Raw genomic sequence first — 20,953 nt, 5'->3', positions numbered from 1 at the left:
TACACAGAATATGAATAAACTTGTTTAACATAAATAAGATCAAATGAAACAGGCCTGAAAAATCCAGAGGAATAGCAAAGAATTTCATGCATTCCACAAGAGATTACGAAATACATTTGCTGGCCACTTGCTTCTGCAAATACATCAAGTCATTATAATATCCACATTTTGACAAATGTACCAAGCACTGCAAATAGATTCATAGAGGGGGCTTTGTAACGTTATATTCGACTGCATAGGATTTTTGGGGCATATTTATTAAAAGTGAAAAGAGCGTTTGCTCTATTTTTATCCTGATAAATAAGCTACTTAAAGGAACAGTAACACCAAAAAATTAAAGTGTTTTAAAGTAATGAAAATATCATGTAGTGTTGCCCTGCTCTGGTAAAACTGATCTGTTTGCTTCAGAAACACTACTATAGTTCATATAAACAAGCTGCTGTGGAGCAATGGCGGAAATTGAAAAACAGCTATATGGCACAGGTTAACTAATGGATAACAGACAGACAGAGCTTATTTGCTATCTACTGTGTAACCTGAGCCTTTTCTCCTTTGAATGGCTGCCCCCATTGCTACACAGCAACTTGTTTATATAAACAATAGTGGTGTTTCTTAAGCAAGCAGAGCAGTTTTACCAGTGCAGGGCAACACTGCATTATATTTTCATTACTTTAAAACACTTATTTTTTGACATTACTGTTCCTTTAAAAAGCTGAGCTGTGAAATGTCTGGTGGCCTGTGGTGAATTCAGTATTCGTACTCTGTATGTTTATCTCAGTGGGCGCAACCTGCAATGGCGCTAAAGCTGGCCATAGACGCAAAGATCCAATCGTACGAATCATCGTACGATCGAACTTCCCCATCTCCCGACCTGCCACAAACCATTCCGACCAAATAAAGTACAAAAGAACAGATCAGCCGGTGTTCTGCCCCTGACAGCAATCGTACGAAAGTTACGTCCGTCAAAATCTAGTGATAGTCTCCCTCTGAAAATCGTACGATCGGCAATGCACGCAGAGATATTATCGGCAGCCGACAGAAATCTTTTAACCTGTCCGACTGACCAAACGACCGATCAACGCCGGACGAAAAATGACGGGACTCTCCACACATGGTCCGAAAATCGTACGAATCCTCGATTCGTACGATCAGATCTTTGCGTCTATGGCCAACTTAAAAGCCTCATTATCTGTATTAAAATGATAATTAAAAAAAAAACACACTTTACCCACTCTAAGCAAACACCACAGTCTTGAGAATGAGTTTTCTCAAAATTGATAGCCATATAAACACAGCCTAATCCCACTCTTTCAATGCAAATGACTGCAGAAGCATTCTATGTGTTTTTTGTTCACATGTTTTAGCAACCTAAAGGGAGCCCAGAATGCACCCTTATCCAAGAAACCCCTGGTCCCAAAACAAGAGCTGCAGGCTTCAAACTCGAGTTTAAAAAAAATAAAGTGAAACCTCAATTTAACATTTTACATTTCCTTGTGGTCCCACAAATAAATATAAATCACTTCCCATTTCCCTTTCATTTGCCCAGAATGTACACTAGTTTCCTGAAAAACATAATAAGAGTGCTCTGCAGCTACTGTATCTCATTTCCAGGCTGTGCCAAGCGATTGTTAGTGACAGGAAACAACTCACAGCAGCAGTGTATCCTAATGTCACTTCACATCTGTCATTCTGTCTGAATTTCTTGTTTGTCACTAGAAACCGCCCCACTTTGTCATATACTCAGCTATGTGAATGGGGAAAGCTCACCTTTTCAAAGGCAGCCGGTCTCTGCACAGACAGGGAACGAGCTAGCGACAACACAGTGTTAAAATAAAATCCCCGAGACCCACTGCAAGCCCTCTTGGCCGCCATGTTTCGCTTGGAGCCGTCAGCCGACGTCACACTTCTACAGTTGTCATGTGACACACACAAAAGGGACGATACGCAATATGGAGTCTCAATCTGTAATTTTGGAAACAAATGTCCTGTCCTGTTTTAATTATCTGTGCGGTGATCTATAACTCCAATAGAACAGCAGAGTTCAAATACTTTTCACACGTTTGTGTTAATGGAAATATGCTGATATCTAAAGGGCGATAACTTTTTAAACATGGATGACATAATACCAGGAATGCGGAAATAGAATCAAAGCTGCTTCAATACGTCAGAGGAAGGGCGGAAGTTGCTTTAGTCGTACAGAGAAGTCAGGTGAGTAGTCAGGGAAGGTTCTAGGGAAGGGTTTAATGTTTATGCTTTACTCCCGGGTGGGTGAGATTAAATAAATCCGTATTGATCACAATTAGTGGGCCACTGGGCTGGGTACACATTTCTTACCCGACTCAAAATGCCAGTCGGTAGCTTCATAATACATTGTCCCACGTCGCTAACCTGGGTATGGCAAACCATTCACCTTGGTATTTAGTTTTATCGCAGTGCTGTATGCACTATGTAAACAGCAGCACTCCCAGGACTACACGGGAGGGCCTTAGATAATATCCAATAATAGTCTTATCCAATAATATTCTTAAATATTTTCTGCTAAATTAAAAAGATGCTGACACCAGAAACGAATCTCTTTTTACATTTATCGCATATTATTGTCTTTAATTGTGTCTAATTTTGCAATAAACGTATTTGCCCAATGCTTTTACATTACCTATCTGATGACCTATATTCCTCTATGAGGGGGCTGCCACATTTGTGCAGCAGTATTCTGTTAGCATTAGGAACTATAACTGACAGATTGAGAAGGGACAGTCAGGTTGGCAAAACACAACTTTCAAATACAAATTTATAAACAAATGAGGAAAACGCAGTGGAAAACGCAATTGGTGATTGCAGACTAAAGCACTGCGTTATCCTCATCTGTTTCTAAATTTGTATTTGAAAGTTGCAACCATGCGGTGGATGTTGCAACCACGCGGTGGATGTTGCATGTTGTGAAACAGTGGGTAAAGACATTCCCTTGATTCCCTACTACTCTGCTATTTCTACATTAATTGGTTGGCAAAACACAGTCAGGTTTAGTAACTTCAAGTAACAATTACTTACAAAAGCAGAACTACAGGTATCAGCAAAAAATTATCAACATGACCCATAGGTAACTTTTACTGCACATTAATATTTTGAAGAGTAGTTTTTTGGCCATAGACGCACAGATTTCATATGAAATTAATTTTCGTACGATAATCGCTTTGTGTATTGTGTGAGACGAGCTGACCGATATTGGTCGACGAAAACTTTTGATCGGGTGCCTTTGAAGGCACCCAAACATCGCCCATTGTTAATGCTGAAACGTCAGATACAGGTAGAATTCTATTGCTTCTAACTATATATCTGACGAATGAGCTCTTCACGGGTGTATTAAGACGAACGGTCTTTCCTGGAAAGATCTTTTCCAAGAAAGATCATAATTGTTCTGTCTATGGCCACCTTTAATCATGGGAACAGTCTAGGCTGCGTTTTTCTCTTTCTTTCTCTTTCAGCTGTCCTTTCCACAGTGAGTAGCCAAAGAAACAGTTTTGGTTTAAATTTGCCAATATAAGCTGTTTCTTGATTTACATCATGCTAAGTAAGCAGTTTACTGACCCAAGTGTGAGGCTTATTTGACCAATATCTAGCCAGTTATAAACCCCTCGGCCTGGCAAATGAAAAAATATATGTGCTCAGTGATCCTCTTTCATTCTATTTGTTTCACTTATGGATCTCAAGACTTTCATTATCTAAGTCTTTCTTTGTTCTGTAACCCATGATTTCTGGCACAAATAAATTCTTCTTCCTCCAGTGAGGATCGTATCTTCTATTTGTGTGGCTAGCCCCCTGCAGTTTGCTTGCTTTATTGCTGAAGGGACAACTAGCAGAGTATTGCACCATGTTAGCCATATTTCAGAAAAAGGAGGAAAGAAGATTTTCTTTAGTGTTACCTGATAACATTTTTATATATAATCTGTATTTGTTATTGTGAGAGATTCAAACAGTGAGACCTTTGCACATCTTCTCTTTCAATGGTTGTTGCTTTGAGTAAGTTCTTTACAGTGTATATTCTTGAGGAAGGCTCACAAGTAGGGGCCCAAACGAAAAGACAAAGTCCATCAAGTTCAACCCCTCCAAATGAAAACCCAGCATCCATACACACACCCCTCCCTACTTTTAATTAAATTCTATATACTAACTATAGAGCTTAGTATCACAATAGCCTTTGATATTATGTCTGTCCAAAAAATCATCCAAGCCATTCTTAAAGGCATTAACTGAATCAGCCATCACAACATCACCCGGCAGTGCATTCCACAACCTCACTGTCCTGACTGTGAAGAACCCCCTACGTTGCTTCAAATGAAAGTTATTTTCTTCTAGTCTAAAGGGGTGGCCTCTGGTATGGTGATCCACTTTATGGGTAAAAAGGTCCCCTGCTATTTGTCTACAATGTCCTCTAATGTACTTATAAAGTGTAATCATGTCCCCTCGCAAGCGCCTTTTTTCCAGAGAAAACAACCCCAACCTTGACAGTCTACCCTCATAATTTGTCTTCCATCCCTCTAACCAATTTAGTTGCACTTCTCTGCACTCTCTCCAGCTCATGTATATCCCTCTTAAGGACTGGAGTCCAAAACTGCACTGCATACTCCAGATGAGGCCTCACCAGGGACCAATAAAGAAGCATAATTATGTTTTCATCCCTTGAGTTAATGTCCTTTTTTATGCAAGACAGAACTTTATTTGCTTTAGTAGCCACATAATGACACTGCCCAGAATTAGACAACTTTTTTGTTATCTACAAAGACCCCTAGATCCTTCTCATTTAAGGAAACTCCCAACACATTGCCATTAAGTGCATAACCTTGCATTTATCAACATTGAACCTCATTTTCCAGTTTGCTGTCCAGTTTTCCAATTTAGACAAATCACTCTGCAAAGTGGCAGCATCCTGCATGGAACCTATAGTTCTGCACAATTTAGTATCATCTGAAAAAATAGAAACAGTACTTTCAATGCCCATTAAAAAACAAGTTGAAAAGCAAGGGACCTAGTACAGAGCCCTGCGGTACTCCACTAACAACACTGGTCCAATTAGAAAATGTTCCATTTACCACCACTCTTTGTAGTCTATCTTTTAACCAGTTCTCTATCCAGGTACAAATACTATGTTCCAGCCCAACATTCCTTAATTTAACCAGTAACCTTTTGTGTGGCACTGTATCAAATGCTTTAGCAAAGTCTAAGTAAATCACATCCACTGCCATCCCAGAATCGAGGTCTCTACTTACCTTCTCATAAAAAGAAATTAAGTTAGTCTGGCAAGATCCTTCACGCATAAAACCATGCTGGCACAAACTCATAGTATTATAATTTGCTATGAAGTCCAGTATCTTATCCTTTATTAACCCTTCGAAAAGCTTTCCTACCACAACGTCAGACTAACTGGCCTATAGTTTTGAGGCTGAGAACGGGATCCTTTTTTGAATAGAGGCACCACATTAGCAATTCGCCAGTCTCTCAGCACTATGCCAGATCTCAATGAATCCTGGAAAATTAAGTAAAGAGGTTTGGCAATCACAGAGCTAAGTTCGCTAATTACCCTGGGATGAATACCATCTGGCACCGGACCTTTGTTAATCTTAACATGTTCTAGTATCTTTTGAATTTCTTCATGTGTGAACCATGCATTATTAGTTGTATTACTAGAATTGGTACTATTAAGAAGGAAACCTTCACTTACTGGTTCCTCATTTGTGTAGACGTATGAAAAATATGAGTTCAGAATTTTGTTTTCATCAACCAGCTGACCCCCCTCTGATAGTAAGGGTCCCTCCCCTTCCTGCTTAATTTTTTTACTATTAACATATTTAACATATTAAAATATTTAACATATTAACATAAATTACATATACTCATATCTTTAATAACTATAGAGTTTAGTATCACAATAGCCTTTGATATTATGTCTGTCTAAAAAATCATCCAAACCATTCTTAAAGGCATTAACTGAATCAGCCATCACAACATCACCCGGCAGTGCATTCCACAACCTCACTGTCCTGACTGTGAAGAACCACCTACGTTGCTTCAAACAAACAAGGGAAAGTTGTGCCCACCAGCTTAAATATATTACAATCCACAGATTCTGGACCAAAGTGATAGACTACATGGCAAACAACTTTGCCTTTCCCGAAGTGGTCGCACCAGCAACATGCCTACTGGGGGTCCTTGATGACATAATTTATCTCAAACATTATATACTGTTATTTAGACTACTACTCTTCTACACCAAAAAAAAAACGGTAGCTATGCATTGAATGGGCACTACACCCCCAACTCTGAAAGCCTGAAAACAACTAATTAACAACGCAATTCCACTGTACAAACTAACATATAAAAATAGAGGATCACACATTAAATTTGATAAGGTCTGGGGACCCTGGTGTGATCATGATGAGTTGGGCAGTGAGAGAATGGAAACCAGATTAAATACGGAATCATTATTTAAAATAGGGCACAACTACTCCCAATGCGAAACACCCTATTAGCATTTCCCACTATGGGGAAGAACAGGCATGTGACTTGATACTCCACAAAACAAAAGGTACATACAGTGTCAGGCAAATTCCTTACTTGTATATGTGACTTAGAAATTACATACTCCTTACTGATAATTATTTTGAGTTTAATGTTTTGTCTATTTTGTCTTTCTGTTAATGCAATTTTGTTGTTTTGAAACAAATAAAAATCTTCCTTTACAAAAAAAAATCAAAACTTCAATATATGGACAAGCAATTCCCTTTTTGTTTAAGGGGTAAGGCATTTTTAGTAGCTTAAGGCACAACATGTCTCATGGCCCTCCAGAGGAAGCAAATCCCTGGTGCTCAGTAATCAAGGTAACGGCATTCTTTCTACAATGGATTGGCAGAAAGTTCACTGGCACACTAAGTAATGCTGGCAGGGTGAAACCCTTGCTTTAAATTTTTATTGCAGCATGCAACGTTTAGTGGTTAACCCCTTTATAAAGCATTCTGCAGTGCAGAGGACCTCTTGTATTTGTCTATATATATGTATAATATATAAAAATATATTGTCTATATATATATAAAATTATTAGTATTTTTTTTTTTTTTTTGCTTTTCCAATCTTTTGTAGTAGCATATCATAGAAGGATAGAATAAGATTCTCACCATGTCCAGAAGCTACAATCCCTTTGATGAGGATGAGGATGATAACTTTAAGCCGGTGAAGTGGAACGATGACGCTGACCCTTATGAAGACCCAGAAGAAAGAAGACGCAGGGAAGCAGCTGACAAGCAGAGGTCTTTGCAGCAAGAGGTCATGAAGAAGGCACAGTCCATGGTTGACAGCAGTAATAGGTCTTTGTCACTAGTCTATAATTCTGAGAAGATTGGGGTGGACACTGCAGAGGTAAGTGACCAAAAATTTCACTTAAAACTATTAGTTGGCAATACCAACATTTTTGAGTGAAGGCAACATTAAAATGCATTAAAAATGCATATCTTTACGATAATTTTTAATTGTGATGTGAATTATGCTGCATTAATTATCAATTAAGTTAGTTAGTTTGTCCACAAAACACTCTATTAGACTGCTATACATAGTCTCAGGAAATCAGGAAATCAGGAATATTTTCTTGCCATCGCGCCTCTGCTGTAAAGAATAGGGGGGCCAATAAGTTGCGATAGAGTCTGGATTGGTATGTTTTTTTTTTTTTTTAAAAAAAAATTCCACTCAAGTTTTCCCGTAGCTGCTGCCTTGTTTGCTCCGCATCTTACATCACTGCATCCTCTCATGATATTTTAAGTGTTTCATACTCTTGCCCTTTCTCGAGAATTATGCTGCAATATATAATATTTTTCTTTGAAAGACTTGCTTGACCAATGCAGGGCACAGTGTACTTATTGCTGGCTGTTTGTCTTCCAGGAACTTGTCCGACAGGGAGAGGCTTTGAAACGGACTGAGAAGATGGTGGATAATATGGAACAGGACATGAAGACAAGCCAGAAACACATTAACAGTATAAAGAGTATGTTTAGTGGCTTCACAAACTACTTTAGGTCAAAACCAGCTGAAACACCCCCTGAGAATGGAACGTCCGAATATAAAACAAGTACAAAGTAAGTCCTGATTTTTCTGTTGCATGTCTAAATGCAATTTTGAATCTTTAATCAATGCTATATATATAAACTTGTAATAAATGTATGAACTACTTTCCTGTAGTGATAGTGTTGATCATTCTTTGAATTTTTTTTTCATGACTTATTTTCCTTTAGACTAGCAGAAGCCTTGTCAAGCAGCAAAGTGCAGGAAGAGAACTATCAAGCTGCACATCCTAACCTGGTTAAGAGAGAAACTTTAGGTTGGTATGACAGTGCCTACATACATAAGAGAGTACTAAACAGATATTTAAAGATTATAGAAATTCAAAGTTGAAAGCAACATGCATTTATTCAAAGACCTCATTTTGGTTGTGTGTTTGTGTAATGTATGCATTTGTGTGTGTGCCATATCGATGTGTCCTGGCTGATGTGACTTCGGGAACATAGGACAGCATCTACTTATTCATATACATGGACTGCAGCGCTGTTGCTATGTATAGTGTGGACAGGTGTTTGTTTTGTGGCCATTCTACTTTCTCAGCTCTGGGTATGGGAACTGATATTCCACCATTCTTTACTTTAGTTGTTCTTTTTTTGGGCTGTAGAAGAAACTCTTCTTTAAGTGGTGTTCAGCTGTGGAAAAAGTAACTCCTGTATGAACTTGTAATTAGACTCTTATAATGAGAGGTCCCTGTTATCTGTTTAGACAAATGAGTTAGATCCAGACAGGTAGGTTTATTTTCAGCTGTTGCTCTGTTTTTCCTGCAATATAAATATCTGCCTTTATGTTTCTAGCATTGTTGCCAGAGATATTTATTATCCTTTATCAATATAGCACCAACGTATTATGCAGTCCTGCCCAGAGCAGCTTACAGTCTACGATTCTGGCACATGCTGGCACACTATGGTCAACTTTATTGGCAGCCATTTAACCTTTATGTATGTGTTTGGAGTTTAAATGAAAATAGAGCACCTGGAATAAACCAACACACAGAGAAGTTGTAAAATTTTGCAGATATTAAACTGAATATGTAATGTGACCCTGTTTCTTAAAGTCAATGACTATTGCTTTTGATTTTTAGCTTTCAAATTGACTTAAACCCACCTAGCTTTTTGACAATGGACTAAATGCATAGAGCAGGGGTGTCCAAACTGTGGCCCGCGATCCATTTTTAATTGGCCCGCAGCAAATTCCAAAAAAATACAAGAACATGTTACATTGACTGTGCTACCGCCTGGCAGTGACGTGCCGCTCTCTCAAACACAATCATAGGTCTTTAGGGCTGAAGGTGAATAGATGCACTGACGTGCCAGTAATACAGTAAAGGAGTATGGTGTAATTGCGGCGCGTCACTACACAAGGGCCAGTGGTACAATCTTCAATAGTAATACTTCAGTTCATCTATTCACCTTCAGCCCTAAAGAAGTATGGCTGTGTATGAGAGCAGCGTGTCACTGCCAGCAAGTAGCACATACTTTATTACTGCACCGTGAGTGAATACAAGGCCTGTACCCTACTACTGTGTTTGGATACCAAAAGTCTGTTGGCAAAAGAGGTAATTTAAATTGGTGCAATTCTTCTAAATTTTCCAACCTTTCAAATGCATCTTTGGACTTTACTGTTTATTCCTCCTCACGGACCTATATGGAGAAATAAAAAGCTATTAGCACAAAAAAGGTTTATTGGTGAACTTAGAATTATGCTGATCTGCAGGTATACTCCTACATGGGAAATAGACCCAAGAAACTGAGATAGTGGCTAGAGTTGTTTTATTTAGCCACTGGAGAATCCTTCAAGCTCCTTGGGCCCAAGGGGGTGAGAGCCTACTGGGCACCCCTAGTAGTTACGCCACTGATCGGATGTGTAGGACTGGCCAGACAAGGGATGACTTCAACACAGATTGTCAGCTTGAGTATATTGCAGATATGGACAAATAATATAGTTTAAAGGGGAGGGGAGGGCTGTATCCTCTATGCCAGGACACCCCTGGCATAGAGGGTACAGTCGTATGAAAAAGTTTGGGAACCCCTCTTAATTCTTTGGAGTTTTGTTTATCATTGGCTGAGCTTTAGTAGCAACTTCCTTTTAATATAACATGCCTTATGGAAACCGTAGTACTTCAGCAGTGACAAAGTTTATTGGATTAACAGAAAATATGCAGTATGCATTATGACAAAATTAGACAGGTGCATAAATTTGGGCACCCCAACAGAGATATTACATCAACATGTAGCTGAGCCTCCTTTTGCAAATGTAACAGCCTCTAGATACCTCCTATAGCCTTTGATGAGTGTCTGGATTCTGGATGGCGGTATTTTTTACCATCCGTCCATACAAAGTATTAAAATTTGATGGCTGCCGAGCATGGACAGCGTGCTTTAAATCATCCCATAGATTTTCCATGATATTCAAGTCGGGGGACTGTGACGGCCATTCCAGAATATTGTACTTCTCCCTCTGCAGAAATGCCTTTGTAGATTTCGAAGTGTGTTTAGTATCATTGTCTTGTTGGAATATCCAACCCCTGTGTAACTTCAATTTTGTGACTGATGCTTGGACATTAGCCTGAACAATTTGTTGATATTGGGTTGAATTCATCCGACCCTCATTTCGACAAGGGCCCCAGTCCCTGAACTAGCCCCACAGCCCCACAGCATGACGAAACCTCTACCAAATTTGACAGTAGATGGCAGGTGTTTTTCTTGAAATTTGGTGTTCTTCTTCCACCATGCAAATAACTAAATTTTTGTCTCATCAGTCCAAAGCACTTTGTTTCAAAATGACTGTGGCTTGTCTAAATGAGCTTGTGCATACAACAAGCGACTGTTTGTGGCATGGGTACAGAAAGGGCTTCTTTCTCATCACCCTGCCATACAGATGTTCTTTGTTCAAATTGCACTGAATTTAGAAAGATGTACAGATACACCATCTGCAGCAAGATGTTCTTGCAGGACTTTGGAGGTGATCTTTGGGTTGTCTGTAACCATTCTCACAATCCTCCACATATGCTGCTCCTGTATTATTCTTGGCCTGCCAGACCTGGGTTTTACAGCAACTGTGCCGGTGGCCTTCCATTTCCTGATTACATTCCTTACAGTTAAAACTGACAGTTTAAACCTCTGAGATCTCAGATCTTTTGAGAGTTGTTTTGAGGATCCAATGCTGCCACTCTTCAGAGGAGAGTCAAACAGAAGCACAACTTGCAATACCGTTTCTCATGATTGGACACACCTGCCTATGAAGTTCAAGGCTTAACAAGCTAAGTCAACTAATTTGGTGTTGCCAGTAATCAGTATTGAGCAGTTACATGCATTCAAATTAGCAAAATTACAAGGGTATCCACATTTTTGCACAACCAGTTTTTCACATTTGATTTATATTCATAACACTGAATACTGCTTCACTAAAAATCTTTGTTCAGAAAACACCCCAGTACTCATGGAAAATGAAAGACGTACCACTGTTCTCTTTTTTGTTGAAAGTGGAGTAAATTATTATGCAGGCTGAGAGGGGTTAAACTTTTTCATATGACTGTACCACATTAGTGGTTGGTACAATTTGACCATGATTAATAATTCGCTAGACACTATTAAATGGTTATAAATTTAGGAAGAACACTAGTATTTAATTAGCATCAAATTGTACTTAAAAGAGAACAAAAATGCTCCCTTCCATACCACCTGTTACTGTCAAGTTTATGTGTATGTTTGCTATAAAATTGCAGCGGGGTTGCATGTAGCTGTCAATCTCCCACCAGTTTGCATACAAGGATTAGCTGCAGACTACAACTTAAAACCCATAAAAAACATTAGCAATGTGTTCACTAGGACTTGCTCAAACCAAAAAAACAACTCTTTTGCACTTTTCTGCAGTTGTCATCATCTTTGTATACAGAGAAAAATGGTTGAGTAAAAACCACATTTTTATATGTATTTTAAAGATCGCAACCAATCGGCATATAGCATTTACTAGTCACTTGTTTAAATGCAATAATCTTATTGGTTGTCATGGGTTACTGCTCCTGGGCAAACTTAGTACCTTATATTACATATGGGGGTTACTGTCTTAATAACTTTTGTTGTACATCTGATATGTCAAATTAACTTTAATTTCTCACAATAAGGCATATTCTACAACTACTTGTAGTAATCTTATTTATTTATTTTTTTTATCTTGTAGAGTCAAGAAATGATATGGGAGCATCCAGCTCAGGATATCAACACAAGAACCAGGTGCTAAGAAATTATCACCAGAAAGTCGACAATAACTTGGGTAAAAATAATGTTTTCACCTTAAAGGAAAACTGAATTTAAAAAGTGTATGTTCTACCTATACATCTGGCTGAAGAAAAAGTCTTAATCGGTGCATAGGTCCCAGGGGTTTAGAAATCCATTATGTTAGATCCAGAAATTGTTTTTATCGTATAGCAAACTGTCCCTGTGTTGCTGTTGGTAATCCATCTCCATCTGAATACATTAATAAAACACTGACAGTGCAAGGAAGCAATAGGGGATAAAGTTGACCATGAAAAAGATCACTATGGGGGGAATCCACAAAAGTGTCAGTAAGTACATATTCATAGTTTTATGGATTTGTCATAATGCCACCAAATTTTAAAAAGTGTTGTATACATGGAAATGTAATGTGCTGCTGTGAAAATGTCCTGTGTGCACCAAAAAAATTGAGCTATATAGTCTTAATGTGCAGATGAAAGAAAAATATTCCAAAAGTGGATAAATAAGGTCAATCAGGTAGAAATTCTTGAAAAATATTGTAGTGTTCAGGTGCACTTACCTTGAAGCCTTCAGCCAGAGAAAGGTTTTTGAAATGTCAATAGAGAAATTATGCGGGTTGCCACAATACTGGACTAACAAAGTAGCGCATTTAAAGCATCGTACAAAAAAAGCCTTACCAGTTTTGTGCCAAAGGCTATCTTAAACATAAGCTCAATGATTAAGTGTCCCTCTGGCATGAAACCCTTTTTTTAAATGCACCACTCTTGTTAGTCCAGTATTGTGCCATCCTGCAACTTTCCCTATTGACTTATGTTTATGAAGATTCTCATTCATCCAGGTCATGGTATATTTATAGAAATAAGTCAAATCAACTGGACATGCTGTGTTTTTTTTCCTTGAAGACGTTTCACCAGTCATCCAGCTGTCTTTCTCAATTCAGAATAACTTGTAAATCTTCCTTTGAGAATATATATCCTCTGGAATGTTGCTCCAATCATGTTGCTCCAATCAGCATAATCTGTTTATTATAATCCACAATGATGTCATTAAATTAGTTGTTGATTGTATTCGCAAGATTGGAGCTTTGATGTGTTATTAAACCTTCCAGGAAGAGGTGCGAAAATAGAATCGTATGAGGCAGACAATAGATGTCGCGCCCCCAATAACACCAAGACTACTTGTGAAGGTGGAAAACAGGACATGGAAAAGAACTTGGTCCTCCCATATGTAGCTGGGATGTCGGAAAAACTTAGAAGAATTTTTAATAAACACCACATCCCTATCTGCTTTAAACCCAGCAACACACTGGGGCAGCAACTAGTTCACCCAATGAACCCACCCCAAAGCACAAGAAGAGTAACATTATGTGTGCAGTGCAGTGAGGAATGCTCTGATTTGTATGTTGGGGAAACCAAACAACAGTTACACCAGCGTATGGCGCAGCAGAGAAGAGCCAGCTCCTCTGGTCATAACTCAGCCGTTTGGAGACTGCCAAATCCAGATTCTAGACCGGGAGAGGAACTGGTTCAAAAGAGGTGTTAAAGAAGCCATATATGTATAAACAGAAAAACCAAGTCTGAATAGAGGTGGGGGGTGCGACATCTATTGTCTGACACATACAATGCTATTTTGGCACCTCTCCCTGGAAGGTTTAATAACACATCAAAACCCCAATCTTGCTAATACAATCAACACCTAAATTAATGACATCATTGTGGATTATGATAAACAGATTATGCTGATTAAAGCAAAATTACAGAGGATATATATTCTCGAAGGAAGATTTACGAGTTATTCTGAATTGAGAAAGCCAGTTGGATGACTGGTGAACCGTCTTCAAGGAAAAAGACACAGCAAGTCCAGTTGTTTTGACTTATTTCTATAGATTTCCCTATTGACTTTGCAGACTTAAACCTAATTAACCTATAGTATTTTTTCCCCAAGATTTTAATTTTGGAGGAAAAAATGTCTATAAAAATGTAATTGATCTTTCTTAAAAAGGGCATACACAAAAATAGCCAGGCCCACTTTTTAACAATATTTTTGGAAAATTGTCGGTAGAGGTGATAAAACCATTCAAGTCATGATGTTGTGTTATTCCTTTTTCCAGATGACATGTCTTTAGGTTTGGGTCGACTGAAAAACCTTGCGTTAGGACTGCAGACAGAAATCGATGAACAGGATGATATTCTTGGGCGCCTGACTGGCAAAGTAGATAAGATGGACTTAAACATCAAGGCCACAGATAAGCGGATCCGTGAAGAGCTATAAGGGACAAATTTCATCAACATCAAGACCCCTCCCTTCAGTTTTATTCTTGTGGTTTTTATAATGTTATGCAGCTTTCTTTTTTTCTATACTGTGACCCAAGCCCACACATCCCTCTTGGAATCGTATATGTTCTGTATAACAATACATTCAATTTGTTCGATTTAAATGATGTTTTGCATTATTATTAATAAATAGACCCGTATTTAGATTTAACAATTGATAGTCTTGATATTGGAATTGTAGTTGGAAATGTAGTGCTTGGCACTTTATTATAGCTCTGTATCTAAAGTCAGTATTTGAGTTTGTTTGGTAGGTTATTGCCTTACTGCTATATAATTGGATAAACAAATGCACATGCCTTTATTGAAATGTCAATATTTTACACATGCTCATACTGTAAGGTTCTCTTGAGTCCTGCCAGACACCCCTTCCCTATTTACCTTGTCAATGAAACTTTATTTTAATCTAGCATTCTCAAAGCTTGTGTATAGATATATTTATAAATACATGTGATGCTCCTCTAGACCATACTGTGAATATTTTAGCAATCTGCTTGTTGATTTAAGAAAACCCTAATAATCTTTGCCATTATAAATTTAATTAACTTGTTTAATACATTTTAACTGCTTTCCGATTTTGCGCATTTGCCTTCTGGTGAATTTGAGTCTACCCTATTCAATAGACTGATAATTAAATGGGCGAACAACTTGTTCTCTGCCTGTTTGCTCAGTAATGGCTTTAAAGTAGTAAATATAAACATATGAATATAAACATTTGACAGAACTGGCACTTGTTTATTTAAGTAACTGTGACAGCATAAAATAAAACATAACCTGTTCTTCAACCTATATTTTGACTTTTATGAAAACTTTTGACAATAATTTTTTGTGTGGTTTATCACTAAGACCTCTTGGGAGGCTTATTCTGTGATTGATATCAACGTATATCATTAAAGCTGTGGCTGCAATGGCTAAAGGCAGTCTGTGGAGCTTCAGAATTAAATTCTCAAACTGAAAAAAACCTCAAAATAGGCCTTAGGTGTTGCACTTTCAGACAGGTGAGGAGGTTTTTGTTGTGAGCAATAAAGGGAGGAGAAAAAGCTACATGAGTACTAGGAAATTAATTCTGCAATATAAGCATAAAATGAGCCAATGCATTTCCAGCAAAACGGAAACAATGCTACAGAATATCACTTTTTTTTTCAAGAAAAAGCTATTACTTTTTGTTCTGATTATAACTTCCATTTAAGTCTGCCATAAAGCCAAAATAATTCAGTTGCACCAGTTGCCAAAATAATTCAGTTTCAGTGGAGACTGCTGCTGCACATGTGCATTCAGTGCATTTGCAAAATACCACTAAAGGGTGTACTTGTGAAAATTTAATAATGAATAACTATTTAGAATATTTTGATGCATAAAAGTTAAATTTTAGTAGACAGACAGACAACAGAAGTGTTGTAGTTTACTACTTTTACTGCCTTTTAACCAAAAAAGAAGCATCATAAAAATAAAATGGTTGTAATAATCTTTAGTAATACTATGTAGTTCTGATGTATAAAATGGATTTGAAGTTAATCGGGTGAAAACTGTTTGCTACATATCTATAGAAGTACAATTTATTATATAATTACAAAAACACTGTCTGGCCAGAAAACACAGTAAATAAATAATTCCAAAATCATTAATAAATACAATCCAGGTGGGCAATAACTTTTCCTGTGGAGAAAAATCAATTGACTGCTCCTTGGTGTTGTTATATGCTTCTAATTTAAAAAAAAAAAAAAAAGGATGGTTGTGAGTTGTAGTTCAACAAGATAGAAAAGTTCTTTCCCTTAAGTTAAAGCTGGAATTTTTGAAGCAGCAGAGGATGGTTGTGAGTTGTAGTTCAATAAGACAGAAATTTATTTCCCAGAAGTTGGAGCTGGGATTTTGAAGCAGTGGAGTGTGCAGAGTATTTAATTAGATATAGCAAACAGGCCGGCCGGTAGAGGGCTGAATTTTGAGAGCAGATTATACAAAGGGGTATATTGGGGCACCCCCCACTCCCTCCTTGCCAGCTGCACAGGCCCCCCAAAAAGAAGTTGGAATAATCTCACCAGATACACAGTTCCGGAAATTCTCAAGGGCACAGCCGGATTGGAACTCTCAGCAGCCTTAAGCCTGTTTCATGAATTTCTCTGCAGATGTCCTTTTCAAGATGATCCAAGATGGCACACGGTCTGTTTCAGTGTGTGCGCTCCACAGCGGAACGCAACCTCCGATTTCTTTTCACGAACTCCTGCTGCTTCACCGATTTCATGATTTCGCGAACTGACGGATCACGAAGAACCAACAACTTGTAACTTTTCACGATTTTTTCGGGATATAGATTAAAAGCATAAAAAATTAAAGTCCACACCAAGGAATGATCCCACCTGGATACTGCAACGCGTTTCCCCACACTAAGGCTTTCTCAAGCAGTTAAAGACTGGAAGTGATGTCATTTCTCACTTTAAATACCCTAGGGGTATTTACTTGTCTTGTCTGGGAACACAGACAATTTCAGCATTTAAGACATATTACACCAAATCAGGAACACTAACAGTTTATAGCCACTAAATTGTCTCAAGCAGGGGGTGGCAACTTAGTTCCACTGTATGGGCCAAGGAAGGGTAATGTTTAAAGGAACAGTAATGTCAAAAAATAAAAGTGTTTTAAAGTAATGAAAATATAATGCAGTATTGCCCTGCACTGGTAAAACTGCTGTGTTTGCTTAAAGGAAAACTATACCCCCCAAACAATGTAGGTCTCTATTAAAAGATACTGAGTAAAACAGCTCATGTGTAAAACCCTGCTTCATGTAAATAAACCATTTTCATAATAATATACTTTTTTAGTAGTATGTGCCATTGGGTAATCATAAATAGAAAATTGCCATTTTAAAAAATAAGGGCCGCCCCCTGAGATCGTAAGATTCACTGTGCACACATGTAAGGTCACATGAGCCAATTAACAGACAGAGTTCTGCCTTTTGCTTCAACACTTCTTCCTATTACAGTTAGTGTTGTCAGGGGCGTAACTACAGAGGAAGCAGACCCTGCGGCTGCAGGGGGGCCCATGAGGGACAGGGGGCCCCATGAGGCTCTCATTGATGAGCAACTTGGACATATATTGGTAAAACAGGATAAACAATGGATATGTTGGGGGCCCTAAAATTAATTTGCTGTGGGGCCCAGCAACATCTAGTTACGCCACTGAGTGTTGTAGTATTTCTGGTCAGGTGATCTCTGAGGCAGCACAGATAGCTTAAGTATTCATTTTGGGGGTATAGTTTTCCTTTAAGAAACACTACTATTGTTTATATAAATAAGCTGCTGTGTAGCAATGGGGGCAGCCATTCAAATGAGGAAAGGCTCAGGTTACACATCAGATAGCAAATAAGCTCTGTCTGTCTAATGGTGTTATCTGTTATCCATTAGTTAACCTGTGCCATATAGCCGTTTTTTAATTTCCGCCATTGCTCCACAGCAGCTTGTTTATATGAACTATAGTAGTGTTTCTGAAGCAAACAGATCAGTTTTACCAGTGCAGGGCATCAGTACATGATATTTTCATTACTTTAAAACACTTACATTTTTTGGTGTTACTGTTCCTTTAAGTCTACTATTACAATTTATGGAAATGTATCATATATCTCACAAAAAAGTGCCAGTTATATTGAAATCACAACTGCTACATAACTCCCAATGTATGACAGACCCAAAGACAGTCCTCTTTTACTGGCTTGATCGTCTAACTCAAGTAAACAAATAAAGGGCTGTGCTTGAAAAAATGTTCAAGCAACATTATTTCTTGCTATATTAAACAAGTATTGTTTAGAACATGATTAAGATATTTGGTGCTAAGGTATATTTTGGGTAAGAGAAGGCTTTTTTTTTGTTTACTCAAAGAATCCTTAATTTGCACTGGCACTTTATATTATTTACCTCCCAGTGCCCACAGATGTGCAGTTTGCTTTTTTTAGTATGTTTACCTCAGATGGGTAATGTTGTATTTCAGACCTCAGTAGTTTGGTTTACACATTCTCCCTCTTAATTGTAATCCATCGATTCTGCGCTATTTCTCTAGGGCAAGGATGCCCAACATTTTGAACCTGTGAGCAACATTCAGAAGTAAAAGAAATTGGGGAGCAACACTAGCATGAAAAATGTTCTTGGGGTGCCAAATAAGTGCTGTGATTGGCCATTTGGTAGCCCCTATGAGGATTGTCAACCTACACTGAGGCTCTGTTTGGCAGTACACCTGTTTTTTATACAACAAAACTTATTAAAAAATAAGCACCTGCTTTGAGGCAACATCCAAGGGGTTGGAGAGCAACATGTTGCTCACGAGCTTCTGGTTGGGGATCACTGCTCTAGGGTGTCTTATGAAAGCCATGATTAACAGATAAATTTAATCAAAACATTTTGAAGAAGTGGTATAATGTCATTTATAACTATAACATGTGAGATAGTCTGCCACACTGTCTTTGGGTTATGTTTTCCTTTACTCTTTTAGCCATTTATTCTAAAGGCCACCACCCTTCTAAGATTCATGCAATGGGAGTAGCAAGATGGTGCAAAAAAAAAAAGTCTGCTGTATTTCCAAAAAGCAAAGAGACACTGCCACCAAATTACCTTTGGGTAGTAGATGCTATAAATACATCCCTGTATATGTCTCAAATATTCAGTTTCTGTTACAGCATAAAAAATAAAGTGTTCTGGTTCATTCTGCCTGTTCTTTCAATAAAGATAATTTGCTGTAATCGAAAACTATTTTAAAAATAACATTGTCTGCTATGTTGATGGTATTTTAATTGAGGAAATGAACAAATTATGGAACAGTAAGTGCTGACGGTTTCATGATATTTATAGGGATGAGCGTAATACAAATAAAATCATTTTTTTGTAATATGAACTGTTAAAATATGAATTTTAATTGCCTTAAAGACCTGTTTTCATTAATGAGGGAGTGGAGTTTATCTTGTCTTTAAGCAGAACATAAGAAAAGGTGACTCTGGGTAGTTTTTGAAACCAAGCATTTAACAGAATTAATTAAAAGATAAAGTGTTTGTGTTGAAAGAAAAAATACATCTTCAGTTACTTAAGATGATTCAAATCAATCAAAGTAAACCCCTCATACTTTTATAACTAAATCCCAAAGTGCGTTGGTGCAGCTGCTATAAGTGCAACAATGAAAACAGCTGTCCCAGCTGGTTGCAGGCAGTGTCCTGCTGCACTTCAAACACCCTGATCCATGCGCTTCCTGAGGAAAGGAAATTGGAGACATTCTTTCAGAAACATGAAGGAATTCATGGAATCGAAAGACCTAGCCTATCTAGAGATGAAAGAAAATTGTTGAAAGCATCTGTAAACCTCTTCCATTCCCATATTTCCCCATGTTTCTGTGTATATAATCCATATATAAAATATAAATTGGAAACAGAACAGATTCTGTTTGCTATCATTCAGTATTTATTTTAGAATGATTTTTATACTTTCCACTTTAAGGAAGAGAAATGAGATCTGTCACGTATGTTGTTAATTCTAGACTGCCAGTAGTTAGCAGGCTTCCATATACAGGTATAGGATCCCTTATCCGGAAATCCGATATCCAGAAAGCTCAGAATTACAGAATGGCTCTCTCTCATAGACTCCATTTTATCCAAATAATCCAAATGTTTAAAAATGATTTCCTTTTTCTCTGTAATAATAAAGCAGTAGCTTGTACTTGATCCCAACTAAGATATAATTAATCCTTATTGGAAGCAAAACCAGCCTATTGGGTTTATTAAATGTTTAAATTAATTTCTAGTAGACTTAAGGCATGAAGACCCAAATTACGGAAAGATCCGTTATCCGGAAAACCCCACGTCCCGAGCATTCTGGATAACAGGTCCCATACCTGTATTTGCATGGGAACCACGAAAACAGCTCTAAAACTGGTTGCTTTCAAAGTGGCCCTCTAAAGTAAAATGTGCACAGCTTCAATGTGTTTCACAGCTCTAAAAGATTTTCATATCTTACAAAATGTATAGGTGCTTAATATACTCAAGACATCCCTGTTGAGTGGCCTTTAGGGTCAGTCCTCACGAGCAGATTCGGGGAGATTTAGTCACCTGGCGACTAATCGCCTCTTCTTCTGGGCGAAAATCTCCCCAAACTGCCTTTGCTTGTCTTCCCATCCACTATAATGAAAAGTCGCCTGCGTTAAAGTACAAGCGGCTCTTCATTTTCTGAAGTTGCCTCACGAGGAAACTTCGGGCGACTTCGGAAAACGAAGCTCCGCGTGTGCTATAGCGCAGACGACTTTTCATTATAGTGGATG

General features: G+C 38.0%; 2 protein-coding genes across 5 annotated transcripts in view; one reads left to right on the top strand and one right to left on the bottom strand.

The window, feature by feature from the left end:
- The window catches only part of pi4ka.L (phosphatidylinositol 4-kinase, catalytic, alpha L homeolog), an 84,297-nt gene extending 82,399 nt beyond the window's left edge, over window positions 1–1,898 (bottom strand). For all 3 annotated transcript variants that reach the window (XR_005962038.1, XM_018262039.2, XM_018262042.2), the window contains exon 1: window positions 1,768–1,898. Coding sequence is in view for 2 of the 3 variants with exons in the window: in XM_018262039.2 (XP_018117528.1) it covers window positions 1,768–1,872 (105 nt within the window). In the remaining variant the exon portion in view is untranslated. The remainder of the gene's footprint in view (window positions 1–1,767) is intronic.
- A 172-nt stretch (window positions 1,899–2,070) lies between these two features.
- snap29.L (synaptosome associated protein 29kDa L homeolog) lies at window positions 2,071–15,457 on the top strand. 2 transcript variants are annotated; one of them, XM_018266372.2, is made up of 6 exons: window positions 2,071–2,208; window positions 7,138–7,410; window positions 7,927–8,120; window positions 8,277–8,362; window positions 12,283–12,375; window positions 14,449–15,457. In XM_018266372.2, exons 2-6 carry the CDS (start codon window positions 7,171–7,173, stop codon window positions 14,607–14,609), a joined length of 774 nt encoding a protein of 257 aa, XP_018121861.1. In that variant the 5' UTR covers window positions 2,071–2,208; window positions 7,138–7,170; the 3' UTR covers window positions 14,610–15,457. The 2 variants fall into 2 exon arrangements, with proteins under 2 accessions (XP_018121861.1, NP_001080076.1); NM_001086607.1 differs by having other exon boundaries at window positions 2,184–2,208; window positions 7,135–7,410; window positions 14,449–15,453.
- The last annotated feature ends 5,496 nt before the right edge of the window (window positions 15,458–20,953 follow it).

Source organism: Xenopus laevis, chromosome 1L (assembly GCF_017654675.1).
Source record: "Xenopus laevis strain J_2021 chromosome 1L, Xenopus_laevis_v10.1, whole genome shotgun sequence".
NCBI classification, from domain to species: domain Eukaryota; kingdom Metazoa; phylum Chordata; class Amphibia; order Anura; family Pipidae; genus Xenopus; species Xenopus laevis.
The sequence above is the reverse complement of the archived record's forward strand: the minus strand, read 5'-3'. Positions and strand labels throughout refer to the sequence as shown.

What these genes read in the sequence shown, in the direction of transcription:
- snap29.L (XM_018266372.2), top strand. Translation starts at nt 7,171, where the DNA reads ATGTCCAGAAGCTACAATCCCTTTGATGAGGATGAGGATGATAACTTT. An exon ending in GAATATAAAACAAGTACAAA is followed by an intron (nt 8,121 to 8,276) that starts GTAAGTCCTGAT and finishes ATTTTCCTTTAG; the next exon opens with ACTAGCAGAAGCCTTGTCAA. An exon ending in GAAAGTCGACAATAACTTGG is followed by an intron (nt 12,376 to 14,448) that starts GTAAAAATAATG and finishes TCCTTTTTCCAG; the next exon opens with ATGACATGTCTTTAGGTTTG.